We start from the raw sequence: 21133 nt of genomic DNA on the forward strand, positions 1-21133 counted from the left end.
AGAGTAAGCTGCCATCAGATTATACCAACAGCCTTTTGCGATCTGTCCGTCTCTGCACCATGCTGGTTTGCCCGCTGTCTAACGCTCGTAACTCGTGTCTACACCATTAATTAACTGCAATCAAAAAGCCTGCAGAGGCCCCTACAAATTGCCATTCCATTCTGACTACATACAACTCCGCCGCTCTCGTCTTCCCCACCCCTACTCGCAATGGCGGCTCAGACTCCCGCCGTTGTCATGGACAAGTATGTTACCATTGAATGATTAAGCTCCATTCTACTTCTGCGACTAATGATATTCTGCTTCCTTCAGCGGCACCGGATTCTCGAAACTTGGTGGGTGCTCTTCAAATTGCGCGGCCTTCTCCCCCGCCAATACCCAACTTTAGGCTAACGTCATTGTGTTTTTGCTAAGGGTTCGCCGGCAATGATTCTCCTTCTTTCGTGTTCCCTACAGCGATCGCTACAAAGTCTGCCGGTGGTGTAGGAGGCGGAACAGGATCTGGTCGACCTGCTGTCGCAAACAAGCCTTCATTCCTTACTGGTGGTGCAGGTCCCGGCTCACAACTATCAGGCAAACGGGGGACGGAAGATTTGGATTTCTTTATTGGAGATGAAGCTATTAACGCATCGGGTGGCCCCGGGTATGGTATCAACTATCCAATTCGCCATGGCCAAATCGAGAACTGGGACCATATGGAGCGATTCTGGTCGAACTCCATCTTCAAATATCTCAGAGTTGAGCCCGAGGACCACTATTTCCTTCTCACCGAACCTGTATTTAATCCCCATTACTTCCCCCACCTCCATCCAGATGCGCGGACGGTTCACATTCTAACACATCTACATTAGCCATTAAATCCGCCAGAAAACCGGGAAAATACCGCAGAGATCTTTTTCGAATCGTTCAACTGCGCCGGTCTTTATATCGCAGTTCAGGCTGTCCTAGCCCTCGCAGCCTCGTGGACGTCTTCCAAGGTGACTGACCGTTCCCTCACCGGTACCGTAATTGACTCCGGTGACGGTGTCACCCATGTAATTCCCGTTGCGGAGGGATATGTTATCGGGTCCTCTATCAAAAGTATACCCATTGCTGGGCGAGACATTACACACTTTGTGCAAAACCTACTTAGGGAGCGGCAAGAAGCAGACAGCTCAATGAAGACCGCAGAAAGAGTCAAGGAGGAGTACTGTTACGTATGCCCAGATATCGTGAAGGAATTCGCCCGCTACGATCGAGAACCTGACCGGTTCCTGAAACACACCGTGACATCGCCCAACGGCCGAAGCGTCACCATCGACATTGGATATGAGCGTTTCCTTGCACCCGAGATCTTCTTCAACCCAGAAATTTACTCGTCAGATTTCCTTACCCCCCTCCCCACCGTCGTGGATGGCGTAATCCAATCCTCCCCTATCGATGTTCGGCGGGGTTTGTATAAGAATATCGTGCTTTCTGGAGGTTCGACGTTATACAAGGACTTCGGCCGCCGTTTACAGCGTGATATTAAGCACTTAGTCGATGCCCGAATTCGCGCATCGGAAGCCAGGAGTGGTGGAGCGCGTAGTGGCGGCCTAGAGGTCCAAGTGATCACACATAAACGGCAACGACATGGCCCGTGGTTCGGAGGCAGCTTGCTAGGCCAGACGCCTGAATTCCGCAGTTACTGCCATACTAAGGTTAGTTTTGATTTCTAATTATTACGAAGTATAATATTCAATAGAGCTAACCTTTCCCTCCCTCCGTCTTCGTTTAGGCCGAATATGACGAGATTGGACCTAGCATCGTCAGAAGATTTGCTCTGCTGGGTGGACCGGGAAGCACATAGAAAGCTACTACTACTTACATCTTAAGCATGTTCGTTCAATTTATATCATTTGCGATTTTCCCGACTTTTTTTCGCGTCGCTACTTTTTCCGTTTTTTTTTTTTTCCCTCTCGTTTTGTAGCTTAGAGTCGAATGTTTAGCAAAGTTCAAAAGCTCAATTCTTATCCAACGGAACATGGAATCTAGCCCTTTCCCCGTCTAATTCTTGCGTCCATCACCAGGCGAATCTCAGGAGGCACACGGATAACTTTTCACACTGTTTGAGTCGCACGATAACGTCTGCGGGACCTCTAGTTATGTCCAAACAAAACAGAACAATATTGAATCGTATACCCATGAACTCAACATACAGAAATACAGAAACCCTTACTTAACAGCTGCCCCTTGCCCCATTCCGCTTACCAAAAGTATAGCATACTCAAAAATATACATAAAGAAATCAAGTCACACACATCTTCACCAAAGCAAGGCATGTGCTCCAAAAAAAAAAAAAAAAAAAAAAAAAAAAAAAAAAAAATGCATTATTCAATCTTTTGAATCACTATACCACTCACTATACCACTCCCCCTCCAACACAGCTTCCCACTCCGCCACTGCCTCCCCCATCACCAGCTACACCTCCAGCCCCAAAAGCCCCAACACCCCCATCACCACCACAAACCCCCGCCGCAACCTCCGCAACGCAAGTGCCAGGTATGCAGTTCGCAGCTCCGTGGACGTCCGTACTCATGCACGACGGGTTCGTAGGATATATGGCCGACGTGATGGACAGATCGGTAGCGTAGGGCGCGTAGAACGGGATGAAGATGGGATACCCCCAGATGATGGGGTAGTAGCCGTAGCGGCGGTCCTTAGCAGGGGTGTGTACGGATAGGGACAGACTAGATGTGGACGCAGAGGCAGATGCAGATGCAAGAAGGTGTTGCTGCCGTGTAGGTTTTTCGGCTAAATCGTCGCTACTCTGCTCCGTGTCCTGCATCCCCGTCCACAGGTGCCTCCCTTTTCCTTTGTCCGGCATCTCTTTCTTCTTCATCTCCTCCTTCGACCTCGCCCTCTCCCGCTTTTCCTCCCTCCTCATCGCCTTCTGATGATAGTCCATGAGCCGCTGCCGCACGCCATGATGCTTACTCTCCACCATCCATGGCTCCTGCATCTTCGCCACCGGCACCGCATTATGCGTTGAAATGTGCGGATTCGCACCGGTTGGATTCGTACCGGTTGGATTCTGACCGTTTCCCAGCTCAGCGTGTAGCGACTCCGCCAGCTTCTTCGCCCGCGATATCAAATACATATTCACAGCTGGTCCATAGTTCGCCTCACGGGTAGCCTCGCAGTACCAGCATATACACTCGCTATAGGGTTCGCCGTTGGTATACTCCATATACTTCTTCGATGTCCACTCGAAGGCCATGGTGAGCTGATCTTCCGTGACCTTATCATCATGATCGATGAAGCGGTCGTGCGTTTTGTGGAGGGAGTAACGGAAGTAGGATTGCGGGGCGAGTTGGTGCGTGTGCCAGCCCAGATCGATATCGAGGGTGGGTACGGCGAGTTTCTTGTGCTGGGAGATGATGTGGATGAAAACTGTGTATCTGCTTAACAGATGCTCCACGGTGGCTTGGAGGGTGGGGGAGTGGAGCCAGTCAATTGTGTCCATTTTTGTAATGAAGGTCCCCTGGCGGACGACAGCGCCGACCAGGTCGAGACCGAAGACTGACGAGTTGCCCCAGTATCGGGAGAGGAGGCGGCGGAAGGCAATTTTCTCCTGGCGAGTTTGGGGGAGGGAGGGCATTTTTGCTGGGGCAAAGAGGTAGCGTTCCTTTTTGAAAGCGAATTCGAAGTAATCGCGGATTGTTTCTATGGTAGCAGCGGGATTGTGGTAGAAGTCTGTCCGATCTAAAAGATTGTTATGTAGGACTTTTGAGATGATTTTGTTAGGTAGTTGCATGTTTTCATGGCCTTTATGTTTGGTGTTTTCTGGGAGTCCGTTGAGAGAAAGAAGGGTGCCCGGCATTGGTGTCTGATACAATTGAAGCCGTGCCATATCTTGCCGAAACTGAGCGACCTGAAGGGTACTGTGCGTGATAACAAGGGAGCAACTGGGACAGATCCTGCGGAAACCTTTATCTGCGTAACCGTCACTGTGTTCGAAGGGCGTTTCCAGAGCGTCCAGCTTCCATTCCCTGCTCTCCCATTCCACCTCAATAGCTGTTAGGCAACTTGGACATTTTATCAGCTTGACTGGAGAGTCCAAGAGATTGTCCCAGGGAATCCCGGCCATCCGTTCAAAGTATTCCCTTGCATCATCTCCGGGTAAGAAGTTGAAGTCATCCCTATCCAGAGCTGCATCGACAGCTGCCCAGGGCATTCCTGTCACCCAAAAGCTCATCCTCCCAAGACGAATACAGTCCTCCAAATATATTCGTGGATTAAGCATATACGAATGCCACACCATGATAACATCTATCAAGAAAAAAGTATTAGTCCGCCGAAAAGAGAAAGAAAAAGTCGCTGAAACCGTCTACCCAATGGTAATAGATTTGTACACAACAGGTCTTTAGATCGATACTAACCTAGCGGTGGTAGAGTATCAACAGCGAGCACGATCGCGGTATCCCAATCCGTAATCTTATGATAATTTTCACCATTTTCAATATCGTCGACTGTCACGGTGCCATTGAACAAGCCATTCCCGCTATCGGTGGTAATGCAACTGTTGAACCAAGTTTCAAATCGATCTACTGCCCTGGTCACATATATTTGCCATCTCTTTTCCCTTATAATAGCAGCAGCTCTGTACTTGTCATCTTCGGAGCTGAATTTATCGATGAGACCGTCGGAGAGTCCGAAAAGGCCATCAGTCGTCGATACCTCGTCGCGGAGATCTGCAATCGCAGCGAGAAGCTTTAGGTGCACTATGCATTCATCCGCAGTCGGGGGCTCGTCCTCCATTCGTTTCTTGTCCGTTCTTGAAGATAATTTGAGATTGAGATTGGTTTGAGACTGAGCAGCGGGGGCGGAGATGGGAAGGCCCCCGACGTAGTCTGGGGGCATGTCATGGCTTTCATACGCTGGTGGGGGGGATGCCATTGTGACAAAAATCAGACACGAATGGAATTTAAACGAAAGATTGGACTCAAGAATTCAGATATCAGAAATTCCTACGTTCAGAAGGACTTTTATATGGGGAATCTTGTGTATCATGAAATTAATTAAGTGGATGTGATTTCAGTACACGGCCATTGAGGTAGGTAGCTCGGCATCAAGGGGCTCCCCTCTTGTTTGAACCCTAGAAGCGAATTTCTTTCGGACAGGACCCATGTCACCCTCACGGTGCTAAAGTAGGAATTCCAGAATGTGAAGCATTTGAGGAAGAATGGAGTTCTGCACAGCCTGGCACGGTGGAATCGCGATCAAAAGTCTGTAGCTCTAGCGCCATCGACGAAGAGCCGCAAGTGTTCGTTCGGACTTGGGTCGTAAATATTTAAGCGATTTTGCTCCCCACTCCACTCACTCACGAACTGGTTGTTCTTTGTATCATTCTAGAAAACGGGGGCGCCATTATTATTAATATTGGCCCCACGCTGCACGCAACAAGGAGGACATGAACTAGTAGCAAGTGCGCGGTGCGCCGCGGAGTCGTTGAATAATGTGCGGAGGAGTGAAGGCGCTTGGCACGGTTATTCCGGGCATAAATATTCGCCTCCTTATTAGTGACCATTATTCTTTGGGAGATTGGTGGCAGCATTATTAACAAGTTATTGGGATTCCTGATTGGCTTTTGACAGTGGAAGCGACTCCTCGGCCAAGTGTTTAAAACATGGCTTATTTATATTCTTATATCTTTTGACTTCAACGAACTGGATTTTGGGAGAAATGTGACTGAAATGATCCTCTAGTCTTCTGCCTTCCGGTGAAATTTTACCGCCAGATCTAGCGGTCATCTTCCCGCGGTCTACCCTTTGTCAAGGAAGGCACCATTTTTCTAATGTTTGATTGCAGTATCCTTCCAAGGTTGACTTGAGATACGATCATGGATAGGCCTCAATATTATATTACAGCTATATGCCCATGGAGTGAGGCTGCCAAGGGCGGGGCGCCCCCTCATCCGAACCTTAGCTGGGCGGAATCGCAGCGCCGATGTCAGCAGGAACCGGAGTCCTCGCCGGCGTTGCTACAGTCGTACCCTGAGGTTGCGAAACAACCTTATTTAGAATCGCAACTCCCTCGACATGGCCCGTTTGTGGGAAGAAATCAAATCCCTTAATACTCTCGATTTCATACCTCACTTCTCTTCCGTTGATGTTTCCTCCCTGAACCAGCACACCGACATCGCGCGCCTGGGTATGGACATTGCAGCTTACGTATACGACTCTCGCGGGCGCGTACGATAGTAGTTGTTCTAAAAAGTTGGTGTCGCAGCCCTTTCGAGGTGGGTCAATGACGAGCAGGGTCTGATCTGGCGGATAAGGAACGTCCTTGAAAATGGCGGCGGCGTCCGCGGCAGCGAAGCCGGTATTGTGAAGCTTGTTGGCGCGAGCGTTCATGCGGGCTGCTGCGATGGAGGGGATAGAGATGTCGATGCCGAGGGATGAGAGGAAGAGAGGTGAGAGAGTTACGGTGAAGAGACCGGAGCCGGAATATGCATCGAGTAGGTACTTTAATTTTGGGGCGGGTTGCGCGGTAGATAGTCTTGAAGGAGGGAGAAGGGCATTGTCGCGGATATATTGGGTGAATGGGGTCAGGATGGAGTTGTTGTTTTGGAAGAACTGGCCAGCCTTGTTCATAAACTTGTAGTTGTCGACGTACTCAATCGAGGTTTCATTTTGATCTGTAATGCAGCGCTTTTCCTCGATGAAGTCTGGGTACTCTGTTCGAATTACCTGCTCCCCGTGCTCGTGCACGAGTTCTCTTTCTTCAGAGAAAGATCGTTCCGACCCGTTTTCCGACGGCTGTGGACTGGTACTCGCACGCTTGTAACGGCGCGTGGTACTTTCTCTCAATAAAAGTGTCGCGCCTTTGCTATACGAATGCAGGTTCTCAGCAACTCTCTTGCGCTCACTTTTCAACCCAAGTCTAACAATATCCGTTCCTAAAGGACAGTCTTCAATATCAATAACGGTTCGTCTACCCTTGAGCATGAACCCAATGGGCGGAATCTCCGATTTCTCTCCGTCCACGCTGGCGCGTCGGATGCGACTCGACATGACGAAATGGGGGGTCAATTTGGTTCGATAGCCGTATTGCAATGGCGAACCCATCGTATCCCGAATCGCGGGAATTAATTCAGGTAGCAGCCCCGAAAAATTGGCGTATGCCTTCTCTAGAATCCTTTTCTTGTGTTTCAGTTGGTCTTCATATGGAAGCATCTGGAGCTGGCAGCCTCCGCATTTGGCGAAGTACTGGCACTTAATAAGAGAGTCATCGCGCTGGGGGGATGGCGTGATAACTTCGAGTAGATCTGTGACGCTGTAAGACTCCTTGTGCATGGTCCTAACAACCTTGACTCGAGCCCTGTCTCCCGCAAGTGTGAATGGTACGACATAGACATGATCGAACGAAGGGGAAAGCGCTAGGCCGTCTCCCGTGGAGGATATCTCGTGTACGGTAACTTCAGTCTCTGGGAAGGCCTCGCTCTTGTGTTCACGCACAACTGTTGGCACTTTTACAACGTCGTTCTGCTCTGCGCTCTCTGCGCTCTCAGCATGTTTTTTCAACAGCGCCTCCACATCGAACAGCAGCACTTCTTCCGTATCGCCTTCCTTAACATCCTTTGCAACCTTCTTCTTCTTATGCTGCGGACTCCCTCGCTGATTTGGGGTTCTGCGTGTGTTTTGGGGCATGCTATGAACCCCTAGCAGCGGCTGATACTGATGGTGAGTACGGTATGGTCTTGAGGAGATAGAGTGTTGCGCCCGCGATATGCATGAGCCCGAGAGTTCAAAACTATGTCGCGCCGAAAATAGGAACGACCTAAGGGCTGAATTAAGCATATGTCGATGAGGATATGGGATCATGGAATGCACTGCGAATCGGGGTGCATGAAGTATGGAATAATAGGTTTGAAATTTGCGGCGCACATATTATTTTTAATAATTTTTAATTTTTTGGTGCTTGGTTCGAAGCTTTTCATTCGGACCAATCAGCGTTGCGGGAAAATCTGCCCAGCAAATTTCTCGCCGAAAACCAAAAATATAGAAAAACCAAAAACCACAACTTCAGCATCAAACCACCCAACAAGGCGAGGCTTCGCCAATATCCATCACGACGTCCTCTGTCCCCCATTGATCTTTGCGAGTGAGGCCAGTATTGGCCTCACCAGCTACTTCCACCACCATGAGCCTCGCACGCCCCGCGCGTTGTCTCTTCTGCTCCCTATCGCGCGGTCCTCTCACCTCCATCCCCCGGCGACAGTTCCACCAATCCCTTTCCCAATATGAGAAGGAGGAGAAAAATGCTATGAAAAATCCACATTCCGTTAAGCCCCCTAGGAAGCTTAAGCCAAAAATGTTCAAGCCGTATTCAGAAGAAGAGAAGAAGCGCCTTGGAGAGGAGTACACACCGGATCAGATCGCCGCAATTGAAGCTGGTGAAAAGAGCATCAGCCCGGAAGATATGGCTCGCCAGTTTCACCAGAGAGATGACCCATGGGCATTCAAGTACCTAGACGACTTCTCCACCGTTGAGCCTGTCGTCGACCACCATATCCGCCGCCCAATGACCAAGGGCGTCCCGATCCCACGCATGAAATCTGAGCAGGAATTGATGATGGAGGTCGCCAACTATCTCGAACAAATGCCTGAGGAGGATGCCGAAAACAGGCCTGAAAAAATCTTTGAGTTCATGGATGAGATGAGCCTTGTGAAGGATCCCGTCGACGAATCTTCCTCTCTAGTGCCAGATATTACCCAGCCGTACGAAACAATCGATAATATTGGCGGAGGCCCGAACCTCCAGCTCAGAAAAGAAGATCTAAAGCGACAAGCGCAGGATCCAAATATCTTGGAGGCTGAAGACCCTGAAATTCAACTAGATTACGAGAAAGTCTCCCGTGCGACGGGTTGGCCTGTACGCACACTCAAGGGCTTACAGGTGAAAGCTCTGGTCCAGAGAATGGTCGCCAACCAAACCCGTCTGGGCAAAATCCGCCAGACCTCCATTCTTTCCGTTGCAGGAAACGGCAGGGGTCTGTTAGGTATCGGGGAGGGAAAATCCCGTGACTTTGGAGAGGCGCTGATGCAGGCTCACGCTCGAGCTATTCGAAACATGCGACCAGTCCTGAGATATGAGGATCGAACCATCTATGGAGATGTACGGGGGAAAGTGGGCGCTACAGAATTGCAATTGATGCATCGACCGCCAGGTATGGATAAATATTTCTCCCCCCAAACCCACGCTGAATTGTATCTTGTCACGCTGACATAAAATCCCTTCCCTTCCCAAGGTTTCGGTCTCCGTTGCCAACAAAGCATCTGGGAAATGTGTCGTGCGGCCGGTATTCGTGATCTGGCCGCCAGAGTCACACGATCCCGCAACAAGATGAACACAGTGAAAGCTACCTACGAGGCTCTAATGAGCCAGAAAGATCCAGAAGATATAGCCCGCGCCCGAGGCAGAAAATTGGTCGACGTGAGAAGGGTATATTACGCCGGAGCTCAGTAAAATTGGCGTTTAGCCTCCCCTATTTTTTACTTTTTGTCCCTTACAATTTCCGCTATTAAAGCAGATCCTTCCCATTTATCTACGCAATTCTGCTGTCACACATTGGATAGCGAAGCAGTGTCATGATAGATAGCGTTGCGGGATATGCTTTTGTCTGCTATACCTTGCCTACCTAACCGCTTGCTTGCGTAGTTTTTTTTGCATGTACTCTACCCACTCCTGCTATTATACGGTGACGGTGATGGCATATACTTGTATTAGTATGTATGTGTTATTTTTTATATTAGAATAAAGATATTGTCTTCTGTCTGTTTTCAACGACCTGCTTAATTATCTATATCTTCTTTTATAAAAAACCACAGATCCGGACCGTCTCCTTCATCATCCATTGAAATCCATGCATAAAAAAAGAGAATCGGAGACCGAAAACGCCATCTATCCAGCCAGCCAGCGACGAGGGTATAAAGAAGACAGAAAGAAAATAAAATGGCCCATTAACCCACCCACTCCATATCACGCACGCACAACATACAACTTAAATCACCCCAATCCCTCCAATTAATCACCCTCCCCATACCCATCATAACCCCCCTCACCTCCATGATGCTGATGCTGATGCTGATGCTGATGATCATGCCTATGCCCATCCCCATCCTCCCCATTATAAATCTGCTGCTGCAACACAATACTATACACACTCGCCTTGAGCAGCGTGCACACCGTCGCCGTCTTGCGTTCCAGTAGGCGCAGGGCATCGAGCGTTTCCGCCGCAGGGCGGGTGGAGAGGTGCGCGAGGGAATCGGAGAGCTATATATATATATATATATTAATATAACTGTGTTAGACCTTTCTTTTTCAACATATATAAACTTAAAACACGATGAAGGAAAAACGTAAAATATGTAATTATTAACCTTATTCATATTCCCCAATAACCGCACATACTCATCCAGCACTTCTTGTTCTAGCGGGGTGAGGAGGGGGTTTTCACGGAGGAGCGGGTTAGTCGCCGTCGGATCAGTTGTGGCCCCCGTCGTTATCGTTGCGGGTGCGTCATTGTCATTATTATCTGCGGCTGTTGGGTCGATATCGATATCGGTATCGTAGTCATTGGCGGAGGAGGATATTGGGCGCGATGAGAGGGGGGATGCCGGGCGAGGCATTTTTTTTTTTCTGTTTTGTTTTTCGACTTCTTTTTTCCCTCTTCTCCTCAATGGGTGTTTCCTCGTGTTATTTTCGATTTGGAGAATAGAATGCTGGCTCCTGAAGCCTGTGAGAGGGCTTGCGTTGTGTTTCGACAGTTGTTTTAAAAAAGAACACACGCCCCAGCGTAGTGCAAACCTTGCTGACACCGTTGGATTTCGACCGCGCAATGGGTTCAATGGGTTAGTACTTGAGTGAGAGGACTCTGAAAATGGTTCGAGGGTATCCGGTAGGCAAATCGAATATTACTTGATCACTCTGCTTGTAGCTAAATATGTGTTTGTGGTGGTTGTGTTTGTTGCGGGGCATAATGATTGGAATCTACCACAAGCACAAGCCCTGCCCAATGACATCAACATTCATTTTCATCAACCTTACTCCGTACAAATGAAGCAAATTATTAAATGTGTAAATAATGAAATAAATGGAATTTATGGTAAAGCTAAAATATATAATGAATTATCTAAAATTAGGATGATATATATAAGCAGCTGTAACTAATATCTACAGACATGGATAAAAGATGCTCGGAATCGCAAAGAAAAATCGACGGCACTCAAACCACTTCATCTCTCGTCATCTCTCTCTCTCTCCCTCTCCCTCTTTTTTTGTCATTTCCGCTTGCGCAAGTAAGATAATGCGGAACCGGAGCAATCGATTCGCATATATCCCCGAGCATATCATAGGCTGGGCTGCCCAAAGGGAACAAGAATGTCAGTGGACAAGAAAAAGAAATCTCACGCAGTGTAGCTATAAGTCTGGCATTCATAAGAAGGAAATATTTTGACGACGGAAGAGACAGCATAGTCGCGACTTTTTCTCTCATAGCCTTCATTGGATCAAGGAGGGCGAGGAGGGTCCGGAAGGAATAATCAAAACCGATAGACCGAAAGATAGAAGCTGGGAAGATAATCATTCGGAGGAAGGAGGGGGCGGGGGCCTCAAAGGAAAGCAGTGAAGCATACCATGCAGGGAATGAAAGTATATAGCCCTCCTGGTGAATAAAGAGCCTCCGCGGAGTGGGGTCGTGTTATCTGTGGTCCCTCAGTTGAGGAGTTCCCGGATGGATTGGAGATGGATAATAGGTATCGGAAGTAGGAGATAGAGAGAGAAGCGAGAAGGGTAGAAGGAGAATTGCAAAACCCTCAAGATGGAGGAGCAGTCAGCTTACATGTCTCCTTCTCAACTCAATCGCGTTTTAACCTTTCCCTTTGTTTCTCAGCGAAAAGCAGGGAAAAGCAGGGAACAGAGGGGATATGAGGCAAGGGAAGAGATTGAGGGAATGAAAAGGATAAACATGGGATACCGTGTGGTTTTCCTTCAGTCGAAGCGGATGCATCCCAACGAAGGAGAAATGTTGGAAAAAGTGATGTACGACTCAAGCATCAGCAAAAGCCGAAGAGAAAATGGCTGAGGTAAGGAAGCTAAATCCTTAATGCATACGGCAAAAAGCAAGAAAAAAAAAGAAAAAAAAGAAAAAAAAAGCAAAAAAGAGAAAGATGGAAACAAAACAGGATAGAAGACAGGAAGTAAATTATGAAACACGAAAAGTGAAAATGAGCAGGCAAAAAAGAAAACTGTCTCAAGTCCAAAGCAAGCATATGCACTCCAAACACCCCCACTATGAATTTCATCTGCTTCCAAAAAGAAAGCGAACAAAACAACCTACCAAAAAAAATGCGGGATGTAGTTTTGTTCATAAAAGCAATGGAAGTCGTGCGATCGATATTTGTTCTTCTTCATCTCGTCGGCGTCGATGTATATCGTCCTTCTCGGGAGTTTAATTGTTCGAATAAAATATACCGGTATGTCTATATGTATTAGATCGTGGTATTCGATCCTGAACCAAAGCCCAGCAGGGAATGTAATTGTCAAACATCTGAATTCAGCGCAGAAACACTTCTTCGGATTCAGTTTCACCGCCCATTCGACGACGACGGCACACGATCATCAATCATATGATGCCCATGCTCCTCCCCGTCATGGTGAAGCGTGACGCTATTGAAGTCCTCGAACGGATCTGCAATAGCTTCTCCAGATGGCGTTGCAAGACCAGAGTCCATCGGCACCCCTTTAGCTTTTGACGAGCCGCCGATATCGACACTACCACTTTCCTTGACGTTCCGGAAGTTGATCGTATCGGTGGCACGGCCTTGGTGGGGGATCATGGGCGGTTTCATGTGGCGGATTAGTGCCCACTGTGTGGTGCGGAAGAAAGGGTGGGTTTTCACGTCTGAGGCGCCTGCGCGCGCTCCTAGTCGGCGGGTTTCGTCCTTGATGAGTAGTTTGCGGATAAGAGATTTGCAAATACTTTTGAAAAAAATAGGGGTGGTTAGTGGTTGATTTTAAACATTGGAGTAGCAACATTCATTAATATATCCAACTTACTTCGATATCTGCGGCGAACCAGAATTCTCCGGGAACGGTACTTCATCCCTTAAGATGTTGGCAAAAGTGCTATTCCGACTCTTGCCTTTGAACGGTGTAGTTCCAAAAAGCATCTCGTATATCAAGATACCCAGGGTCCACCAATCGACAGCGCTCGTATGTCCATCGCCCTTGATAACCTCTGGTGCTATATATTCCTCCGTTCCTACAAAGGAATTTGTCCGGAAATCGGCGATACATGACTTGGTGTCTATAGTTGGTAATGACGTGGGAGAAGCACCATTGCGGCCTATGATCATAGTTGGGGCTCCACCGGGTCCGGATTGTTTCGAGAGGTCGAAGTCTGAGAGCATTATGTGTCCTGACTGGTGTAATAGGATATCTAAAATACACATTAAGGTCAGCACAAAAGATTTGAGTATATGAGGAGGACGCGAGCGGTCTTACTCTCGGGTTTTAAATCACGGTAAATGAACCCCATGAGATGGAGGTATTCCAAGGCAGCAGTAACTTCTGCAGCATAGAAGCGGGCGTCGTCTTCTGGAATACATTTGCCAGGGCGCGTTTGAAGAGCTGTATTCGAGCTTAGCCATTGCCATCCTTCACATGTGTGATGCTAACAATTTACCTCTGAAAAATTCGCCGCCACTGCAATACTCCATGCAGAGATAGAGGTGATCCTCGGATTGGAATGAATGGTATAACGTGACGATAAAGGGATGGTTGCTCGTGGCGAGAATCTCCTGCTCGGCCAGGGCCCTTTTGATCTTATTCCGCTTGATCATCTCCTTCTTGCTCAGGACTATAAGAAAGTTAAAATCGACCCTCAGTCAGCACATGGACCTCCTCACGAAACGGTGTCATAACCAAAGCCCGGTGTTTAAAAAATGTCGTCAAATCACTCACCCTTCATCGCATATAACCGGCTCGACTTCTTCTCCCTCACCAAATATACCTTGCCCACATCACCCTTCCCAATCAATTTGATCTTATCAAAGCTCCCCGGCCCAACCTCAACATTCCGCACCTTGATGGAATTCGAGCTATATGTCCTCCGAAACGCAATGGGATTCCGATTCAGGTTTGGCGGGGGAAGGTTCGACAACTCGTCAGCACCAGGTACTGTAAGCGAATTACTCTTGGTCGTCGCATCAACTAGACTCAGCCTGGCACCGTCACCAGCACCAACTCCACCAGTAGTAGCACCATGTTCCACAAGGGGTTCTTTCCCCAGCTCCGCCGTCCTCGGCCTATCATCCGACTTATTACCGGAAAACAGGCCCTGCGCGTTTGGTGCGGAAGCCACCCTTCTCAACTTTCTCGCCAACTCCTCCTTGCCCGCCGTCGTAGCCTGCTCGCTAGCCGCGACACCATCCACCTGCAACTCCGGGGTATCAGCATTAACCGAGGACACACTACCGTCATTCCGATGTCTTAAGGCCGGGTATCCTTGGTGAGCAAAGTACGGATTCGCATAGGCGGTAGGTGACATGCCTTCGTCTAACGGGTTTCCTTCGCTGGCAACCGTCGTCGATCGATTTCTAGTGATAGTGGGGAGAAAACGCGATTGCCGGAAAGTGGTCTTAGTCTCCGATTTGCCCGGACCGGAGGAGCCGTCATTCTGGGCGGCACCGCCATGTGAGCTGTTGTTATTGCCGCCGCTGGTGCTGGTGTTGCTATTGGTGGAGGACGAACTGTTGATGCGGAAGAAATTCTTCAGCTTCGTAGGGAAATGGGAGGAGTCGTTGGAGGAGGAGTGTTTCTTGGTGGCTAGTGATATGCCGGGGAAATTGCTGCGTTTCTCATGTCTCACGCCGCCGGTCGACCCGGAGGAGGTGAAAAGCTGTGTCATCTCCTATCTCTCTCTCCTTCTATATGGAGATATATAAATAAAAGTAAAATAAAATAAATGACGTTTCTCGTAGCAAAAGCGCAAGGAGTTCAAATCCTCCTTTTGTTATCTTGAATTTAAAAAGCAATTAAAAACAACGAAAGTCTGAAGTTGGGTTCGTTCGGCTAAATCTCAAGAATGGCGAGTCCAGTGGACAAGATTGTGAAGGTCGGGTGGGGAGAGGATTGGGGGTGGAGGAGGGGTGAGACACGGCCGGGAGCTTTCCTTGAATTGAAAGTAGCTGGTATTCGAGACAAAGCGGCGGACGGGGCGGACAAACCGGAAGTCTCAAGAGATCGGCAGGAAATCTGGATTCAGCGAATGGTGGGGGGGAGCCGGTCTTGGGGAAGGGTCGAAAAAAACTCTGGAATTTGAACGAACTTGGCGTATGTGTTTGTATACCAGTCCCACGAGGTGATTCTTTTCGCAAAGGTGGCCTTCTTTATTTTTATTTTTATTTTTTTTAATTTTCTTTTTACTTTTCAAAAGGGCGTTTAGCAAGGGTAGGAGGTATGGACGGTATGTCTGACCCAAAGGTTCATAGCAGCGCTGGATCCAATGAGGGCTGGGCAGCCGGACAAGAAGATTCCACGGGCAGCACGAACATGGATAAAGACACACAGAGAGGAAGAGAGAGGTAATAAGTCTGTTTGATAGTTGACAGGTCTCCGTGGGAACCTTTAGGAGTTGTTGGCTGTGGTGGTGGTAGTTGGTGCTGGATGGATGGGTGAGACAGGAAGACGTTGGAGGAGGCTCAACTGGGCGTGATTGGGTAAGCAGCCTTAACTACACAGTAAGGCATTGGGAAATATTTGGGGTGACTTGGGAGTGAACACGGCCCAGCGGCGAATCGGCATGCCCGCTCGGGTACCGCGCTTGTCACTCCTGTCGGGCCCGCCTCGGCCCTTGTGCTGGATGCGCAGGCGGACGCTACCGAAAAGTGCAGATGAGGCTTCATCCAACAGGCAAATTTATTATTAATTGAGCCACGATAATGCATACATATCAGGAACAAAACTGTATTGTCATGGATTCCTAATCCTGGGACTCGAAATGTCTGTTGCTATAAAAACCATCATCGCTTGGTCCTCAACTATTTGCCCAACTTTCCTGTCGTTACTTCTTTTTTTAGTTTTTTTAGGTTTTTTTTTTTTTTTTTTCTTCAGCTCCAGTTTTCTTTCTTCAACAAAAGCAACCAAGTTATCAAATGTCAGCCATTAATCATGCAGTCATTATTAGCCACCTGTCAGCAATCACTAACGCAATAATCAGACGAATCCCTCAAACAAAACATCATACGTCAATCAAATGCAAGCGCAATTCCTGTCCTTGTTCTCCTTCACTCTCCCCGCGCGCCATATTCAAGTGGTCGCCAATGCGCCAATTCCTGCCAATTCCTGTCAATCGCCTATCAAACAACCCCCTTTCTCCCAGTATCGGTGTTTCGCATGAGTTTTTTGACTTCTCTATCCAAAGGGACGACTATCCTTCCGGTACTTATCCATCAATTCTCTCTCCTCTTCACGCAAGTGCTGGAAAAATGCTCGCACGTCTAGCGGGTCGGGGGCTTTGCGAGGTGTCTTGCGGTACCATTTGTCGCCCGTGGTTTTGGTAGTGCTAGCACCGCCGACTGTAGAATTCAAAACGGCACTTGCTGCCTTGGGATTGCGGTCATCCGCGTCGCCTGCGCCATCAAAACGGGGTACGAAGCCGTACGCATTCACCTTATGAGATGCTGTCGAAGTATTTGTTTTGTGTGGCGAACCAGTGTCCTGTCCCACCTGCTTCCAAGGGCTGAATGGAATCTCATTGCTGCGTGCAGCAGTCTGGCTAGCTGGCTTGCCTACAACGACTGCACCAGCAGCTTTGCCAACGGGCGTGGGAGAATCCTGCGCTCTCATTTTCTGCTTGGTATGGTGCTTACCACCGTTATTGTCACAAAGGACGTCAGCATTGCCCGCCCCGCTAGCCCCATCGTAGGTTTGTCGTTTCTCTTCATTTGACCTAGTGTTCTTTGTTATGTTTAGATTTCCTCCGGAATGAATGTTTCTGGGAACAGTTAGTACAAGCCACTGTATCGTGCTAGCAGAACGCCATATTTATATACTCACTTATCATCATCACCTTTGCGTTTAACGCCATTCTTGTCTTTTCCCTCATTTATTTGCGATGAGGCGTTGCAGATCTTCCCAGGCGTTCGGATGGTCGTGTTTTGATTCCTACTTTGTCAAAGTCAGCATTTTATGATTGCTTCTTCATTAGCTGACAGAGCTTACATGCTGTCTTGAGAGGTACCTAGCGAATCAGTCGTTGCAGAGCGGGTACGGTCTGACTTATCACTAGAACTCGCAATTGTGGTCCCTCCGTTGAACGGAACTAGTGCGAGCTGCTTCCCTGCAGAAGCGGTGCACTGAGGATCCTTTTCACGTTGCATGGCCAGACCTTGGTTCTTCGTAATGCCAGAAATATTGAGCTTTCTTGCTACTATTGCCAGCTCCTCAATGAGTGGCCCCAGCGGTTCGCCTCGACTGGCCGCTATTTCGATATCGTGATAAACTCGAGCAATCTCGGGTGGAGCGCATTCCGTAATGGTTTCGTTGGTGCTCTCGAACATGCTTCCCGTCTCACTCGGTTGAATTATATTCAGCTGCTCATCTGACGAGATGGTATAATTGTTGCCAGCCATCAAATCATTGTTACCGGCCCACTCATATACCGTACTGTTGCCATGATTGTCTCCATTTAAAGGCTGACAGCCTTCAAAGCCGGTCACAGGACCAGGAAACGTGAAGGGCAGCCTTGCTTGTTCTAAAAAAGCATTGTCGAATGAATCAGCCATCGGTAGCCCCATCCCTGGAATCAAGCACCCAATTGGATTCATGCCCCCCAGAAATACATTATTAGTGTACTGTCCAATGTTAGACGGCCAAGGGGATAGGCCGCAAATCTCATTTGAGAATTGCTGATGGCCCAAAGACTGTTCCTCACCCATGGGCCGGGAGGTCAAGAATTGGATTGCTGCCTCAATCTGTTCTTTTGTTGACCTTGCGGCGTCAAGTTTCACGACAAGTTCTACCCGTTGATCAATAAGGATTTTCTTCGCAGCTGGGTCAATATCCCAAGAGTGTATTGCAAGGTATCTGTCCAAATTTGCAAGCTGATCTGTAAGTTTATCGTACTCCTGTGTCGCCTTTTCGAGGGACTTATGGTTTAGCGGCTCTGAGAGGCCTGCTGATGACATTACCTGGTTCGAAACCTGCGCGTTCTGAATCATCGCTTGATTTATCGGGATGGGTGAGACCGGGAATAGCTGCGGAGGAGCAGATATCATTAATCCTGATTGGTCGACAGGGTACATACCGAAAACTGCGCCGTGTTGTGTTGTATATGCCATGGGGAACATTTGGCCCGACGAAGAGGAAGCATGATACGGTTGGGGGTTGTTAGGAACCCAGCCAGCCTGATCAGCTCCTCCATTAGGGACAGAATAAGCGGAGGAAACGGAGGTGCTTTCCGATGTGATTTGCCGGACAGTTTCTCCTCTCACGGGATGAGAGTTGAGGGGTTCATTCACTTGCCGCTGGGTTTGTTGACCTGAGGCTGTCCTTGTCGAGGAGTTCGGAACCGTGTGATGAGGTTGCCTCGTATCCCCTGAATCCGATCCGGATATCGCCCGTGGAACCAAGAAATTGAAGCCGACAGGTTTGTTAGAATCTGGTTCGCAGCGCAGGCTTGGGTGTTGTATATCCTCTTTCTCCTGATTGAAGTCGGCACACGTCTTCAGTGGCTGGTTTTGCAAGTAGTTATTATTAGGTTTCCTAATTTCGACCTGTTCGGAACTTTTGACCGGTAGCTTGAACTCAGGGGCAGGAGATGATGCGAGGTTCATGGGAACTATTCGACCTCCTGCAGTAACCCTGTGATGTTTGGGTGATGCGTGTTCCTTCAGAAAGCGGGCGAAACCCGCATCACTTTGGGCGAGGGTGCCTTGGGGCGCATTTAATGGTTGACGACGAGGATACTGAACATTGTTGGACTGTGTGAGCAACAATCCGTCCTCGTTGCTCATAGAGAAGCTTGAGGAGATTCGGTGGCGGTTAACCGGCTTTTCTGTCAACACCCGACTCCCAGAGTCTTCTCTGCGGTGTCTCAAAGTGGCGACTGTTATATTTGTGAGTTTCACGTGGAAGAAATAAGTGTTTGAGGTGTAAAAGGTAGGATTACGCACCATCGATTGTCTTGGTACTATACGCGGAAGAATCGCTCCTTGCACCAAGCCGACGTCCAATATCTAACAATGTACGAATCTCATATCTCCTGGATTTGGTTTCATTAAACGATGGACGAAGACACGTTGCCTGAGCATTTTCTTGCCCGTTCTCCGAAACCCCTTTTCGAGATGAATGCCCTTCCTCCATGGCTGACATGTTCGCTACAGGAGTTGAACTTGCGTTTAATATCTCCTGTGCAGTTCCCTCGAATAAACTAGAATTCCTAATTTTTTATCAGTAGCTGCGACACGAAGAAAAATAAACGTGAGGCTCATCTTACCTTGGCCAAGGATAAATTTCGTTTCCCTTTAGGTTATTCGCCGCAAGGTGGACAAATCGTATAAGCCTTAAACGGAAATTAGTCAAAACGCCTGAAATGCCTGACTACAAATCAGCCAGTAAACGCCAGAATTCAGCAAGGAATGATAACGAAAAGCTTGAGGATAGGAAATCGATGGTGGTATGTGACAGCGAATAAGCTCAATATGGATGGCATCCATGCCACGACAATGGGAATAAACACGAGATCGATATGACTTGACAAATGATTATCTCATTCACATCGACTTTATCCAAGGTCAATTCCAACTGTGAGACAAGGACCTAAACAAAAGATATTGATCGTTTATCCAACGCCAGGCGCGCTGAAAAAATACCCTACCGATGAGAAGGTAAGCAAGTAGAACCCAAACACATACCAATTCGAGTAGTCCTCTACCGATCCAATGTCCAGAAACACAAAAAGACAAAGTTTCGTTTACTTTAGCCTTCTCCTTATACGACAAGTAGCTTCGGGTAACAAAGAACAAACTTGGCAGTTAACGCGGGTATGTGCCCGCCAACGGATCTTCCGAGACTGGGAGACGAGATAAGGAATGCAGTGGGCGGGAACAGGGAGATAGGTAATGAAAATAGAAAGGATATTACAAAGAATACACGAAAAAAGTCGAATTGAGTACGAGAAGATACAAAGGGACAAAAAAGAAAAATCTCGATTGATTTTAAGCCCCTCGAACCGGTCGCTTTTCGAGCCAAAACTGAGCTGTTGTCCCCTTGTCTGGTTGGGCGAGAGGTTTGGATGTACGAATCAACCAAAAACACGCGTGGAATAGGGAGCAAAGAAAAGATATGACGCCACAGGTTTCGAGGGAAGATTCAGTGCAGAGTAAGGAGAGAGAGATGGAAGAAGAGGATGAAGTAGAGGATGAACGGATAGAAAGAAGCGATTCTCTAGGGAAGAAACGCAGAATGTGAGAGTAGGAGGAAGATTGTTGTTGTGATGGCAAGCAAAGAGAGAGATGAGAGATGGAGAAGAAGAAAGAAAGAAAACAACAGAGTCCAGGGGGAGAAAAGAAGGAGGAGGAGGAGGAGGAAACTGAAACTGCAACTGCAACTGCAACAGCAACAGCAACAGTTGTATATGATGTGTAATCAATCAACCATGTGGCAGGTGTGTCACACACCTGGTCCAAATGCCATCATGAGATGAAGTGTTGAGAAAGATCATGATGATGATGATGATGATGATGATGATGATGATGATGATGATATTGACAATAATGTTGATGATGAATGAATGAAAAATGAGCAAAAGAAGCAGTAGTCATGATTATCAGTATGATTTTTATATACACATCTATTGTGTTGTTATCATATTGAAATGCAAAGAAGAGAAAGACAAGAGAATAATAATAGTATAGAATGAACACTCTCACTATACTGTCCTGTGTTGTTGATTCACTCCTTATCATAGAGATTGATTGACAGAGATTGACAGAGATTTTTTTGCCCCAAAACCTTTTTATAGACAGTTTGCATTCATATAGTTCACACACACCAAAAAAAAAAAAAAAAAAAAAAAAAAAAAAAAAAAAAAAAAAAAAAAAAAAAA

At 47.8% G+C, this 21133-nt stretch overlaps 7 protein-coding genes across 9 annotated transcripts; 2 read left to right on the forward strand and 5 right to left on the reverse strand.

The window, feature by feature from the left end:
• The first annotated feature begins 14 nt into the window (after window positions 1-14).
• Window positions 15-4632, forward strand: BDCG_04029 (actin-like protein 3). Its single transcript, XM_045419702.1, has 5 exons — window positions 15-245; window positions 313-335; window positions 415-776; window positions 852-1679; window positions 1757-4632. Exons 1-5 carry the CDS (start codon window positions 211-213, stop codon window positions 1826-1828), a joined length of 1320 nt encoding a protein of 439 aa, XP_045275942.1. The 5' UTR covers window positions 15-210; the 3' UTR covers window positions 1829-4632.
• On the reverse strand, window positions 2381-4917 carry BDCG_04030 (uncharacterized protein; the record flags this gene model as incomplete). The annotated part of the gene is made up of 2 exons (XM_045419703.1): window positions 2381-4290; window positions 4401-4917. The coding sequence occupies 2 exons, from the start codon at window positions 4915-4917 to the stop codon at window positions 2381-2383; spliced, it is 2427 nt and encodes an 808-aa protein (XP_045275943.1).
• Window positions 4918-5942: 1025 nt separating this feature from the next.
• BDCG_04031 (tRNA(m5U54)methyltransferase) lies at window positions 5943-7670 on the reverse strand (the record flags this gene model as incomplete). Its single annotated transcript, XM_045419704.1, has 1 exon — window positions 5943-7670. The coding sequence occupies one exon, from the start codon at window positions 7668-7670 to the stop codon at window positions 5943-5945; it is 1728 nt and encodes a 575-aa protein (XP_045275944.1).
• Window positions 7671-7921: 251 nt separating this feature from the next.
• BDCG_04032 (37S ribosomal protein S5) lies at window positions 7922-10308 on the forward strand. The gene is made up of 2 exons (XM_045419705.1): window positions 7922-9190; window positions 9272-10308. Exons 1-2 carry the CDS (start codon window positions 8164-8166, stop codon window positions 9487-9489), a joined length of 1245 nt encoding a protein of 414 aa, XP_045275945.1. The 5' UTR covers window positions 7922-8163; the 3' UTR covers window positions 9490-10308.
• BDCG_04033 (uncharacterized protein) lies at window positions 9697-11026 on the reverse strand. The gene is made up of 2 exons (XM_045419706.1): window positions 10404-11026; window positions 9697-10296 (listed from the first exon to the last, which is right to left on the reverse strand). Exons 1-2 carry the CDS (start codon window positions 10650-10652, stop codon window positions 10048-10050), a joined length of 498 nt encoding a protein of 165 aa, XP_045275946.1. The 5' UTR covers window positions 10653-11026; the 3' UTR covers window positions 9697-10047.
• A 51-nt stretch (window positions 11027-11077) lies between these two features.
• On the reverse strand, window positions 11078-15924 carry BDCG_04034 (AGC/RSK/RSK-UNCLASSIFIED protein kinase). Of its 3 annotated transcripts, none has more exons than XM_045419709.1 (6): window positions 13987-15924; window positions 13709-13882; window positions 13528-13653; window positions 13081-13462; window positions 12362-13002; window positions 11078-11836 (listed from the first exon to the last, which is right to left on the reverse strand). In XM_045419709.1, the coding sequence occupies exons 1-5, from the start codon at window positions 14930-14932 to the stop codon at window positions 12609-12611; spliced, it is 2022 nt and encodes a 673-aa protein (XP_045280720.1). In that variant the 5' UTR covers window positions 14933-15924; the 3' UTR covers window positions 11078-11836; window positions 12362-12608. The 3 variants fall into 3 exon arrangements, with proteins under 3 accessions (XP_045280720.1, XP_045275947.1, XP_045280719.1); XM_045419708.1 differs by having other exon boundaries at window positions 11124-11384; window positions 11658-13002; window positions 13987-15893; XM_045419707.1 differs by having other exon boundaries at window positions 11078-13002.
• Window positions 15925-15976: 52 nt separating this feature from the next.
• On the reverse strand, window positions 15977-21133 carry BDCG_04036 (uncharacterized protein). Its single transcript, XM_045419710.1, has 5 exons — window positions 19523-21133; window positions 19200-19465; window positions 17248-19132; window positions 17083-17193; window positions 15977-17020 (listed from the first exon to the last, which is right to left on the reverse strand). Exons 2-5 carry the CDS (start codon window positions 19396-19398, stop codon window positions 16438-16440), a joined length of 2778 nt encoding a protein of 925 aa, XP_045275948.1. The 5' UTR covers window positions 19399-19465; window positions 19523-21133; the 3' UTR covers window positions 15977-16437.

Source organism: Blastomyces dermatitidis (genome assembly GCF_000003525.1).
Source record: "Blastomyces dermatitidis ER-3 genomic scaffold supercont1.4, whole genome shotgun sequence".
Taxonomy (NCBI): Eukaryota; Fungi; Ascomycota; class Eurotiomycetes; order Onygenales; family Ajellomycetaceae; genus Blastomyces; species Blastomyces dermatitidis.

Bases quoted from the DNA above. Each gene is read 5' to 3' on its own strand.
- BDCG_04032 (XM_045419705.1), top strand. From the start codon at position 8,164: ATGAGCCTCGCACGCCCCGCGCGTTGTCTCTTCTGCTCCCTATCGCGC. The intron at 9,191-9,271 runs GTATGGATAAAT...TCCCTTCCCAAG, and splicing joins ATTGATGCATCGACCGCCAG to GTTTCGGTCTCCGTTGCCAA.
- BDCG_04033 (XM_045419706.1), bottom strand. From the start codon at position 10,652: ATGCCTCGCCCGGCATCCCCCCTCTCATCGCGCCCAATATCCTCCTCC. The intron at 10,297-10,403 runs GTTAATAATTAC...ATATATATATAG, and splicing joins TATTGGGGAATATGAATAAG to CTCTCCGATTCCCTCGCGCA.
- BDCG_04029 (XM_045419702.1), top strand. From the start codon at position 211: ATGGCGGCTCAGACTCCCGCCGTTGTCATGGACAA. The intron at 246-312 runs GTATGTTACCAT...TGCTTCCTTCAG, and splicing joins CCCGCCGTTGTCATGGACAA to CGGCACCGGATTCTCGAAAC. The intron at 336-414 runs GTGGGTGCTCTT...GTTTTTGCTAAG, and splicing joins CACCGGATTCTCGAAACTTG to GGTTCGCCGGCAATGATTCT.
- BDCG_04036 (XM_045419710.1), bottom strand. From the start codon at position 19,398: ATGTCAGCCATGGAGGAAGGGCATTCATCTCGAAAAGGGGTTTCGGAG. The intron at 19,133-19,199 runs GTGCGTAATCCT...CAAATATAACAG, and splicing joins TAGTACCAAGACAATCGATG to TCGCCACTTTGAGACACCGC. The intron at 17,194-17,247 runs GTAAGCTCTGTC...ACTTTGACAAAG, and splicing joins GGTACCTCTCAAGACAGCAT to TAGGAATCAAAACACGACCA.
- BDCG_04034 (XM_045419709.1), bottom strand. From the start codon at position 14,932: ATGACACAGCTTTTCACCTCCTCCGGGTCGACCGGCGGCGTGAGACAT. The intron at 13,883-13,986 runs GTGAGTGATTTG...ACTTTCTTATAG, and splicing joins CCGGTTATATGCGATGAAGG to TCCTGAGCAAGAAGGAGATG. The intron at 13,654-13,708 runs GTAAATTGTTAG...GCTCGAATACAG, and splicing joins TGGCGGCGAATTTTTCAGAG to CTCTTCAAACGCGCCCTGGC.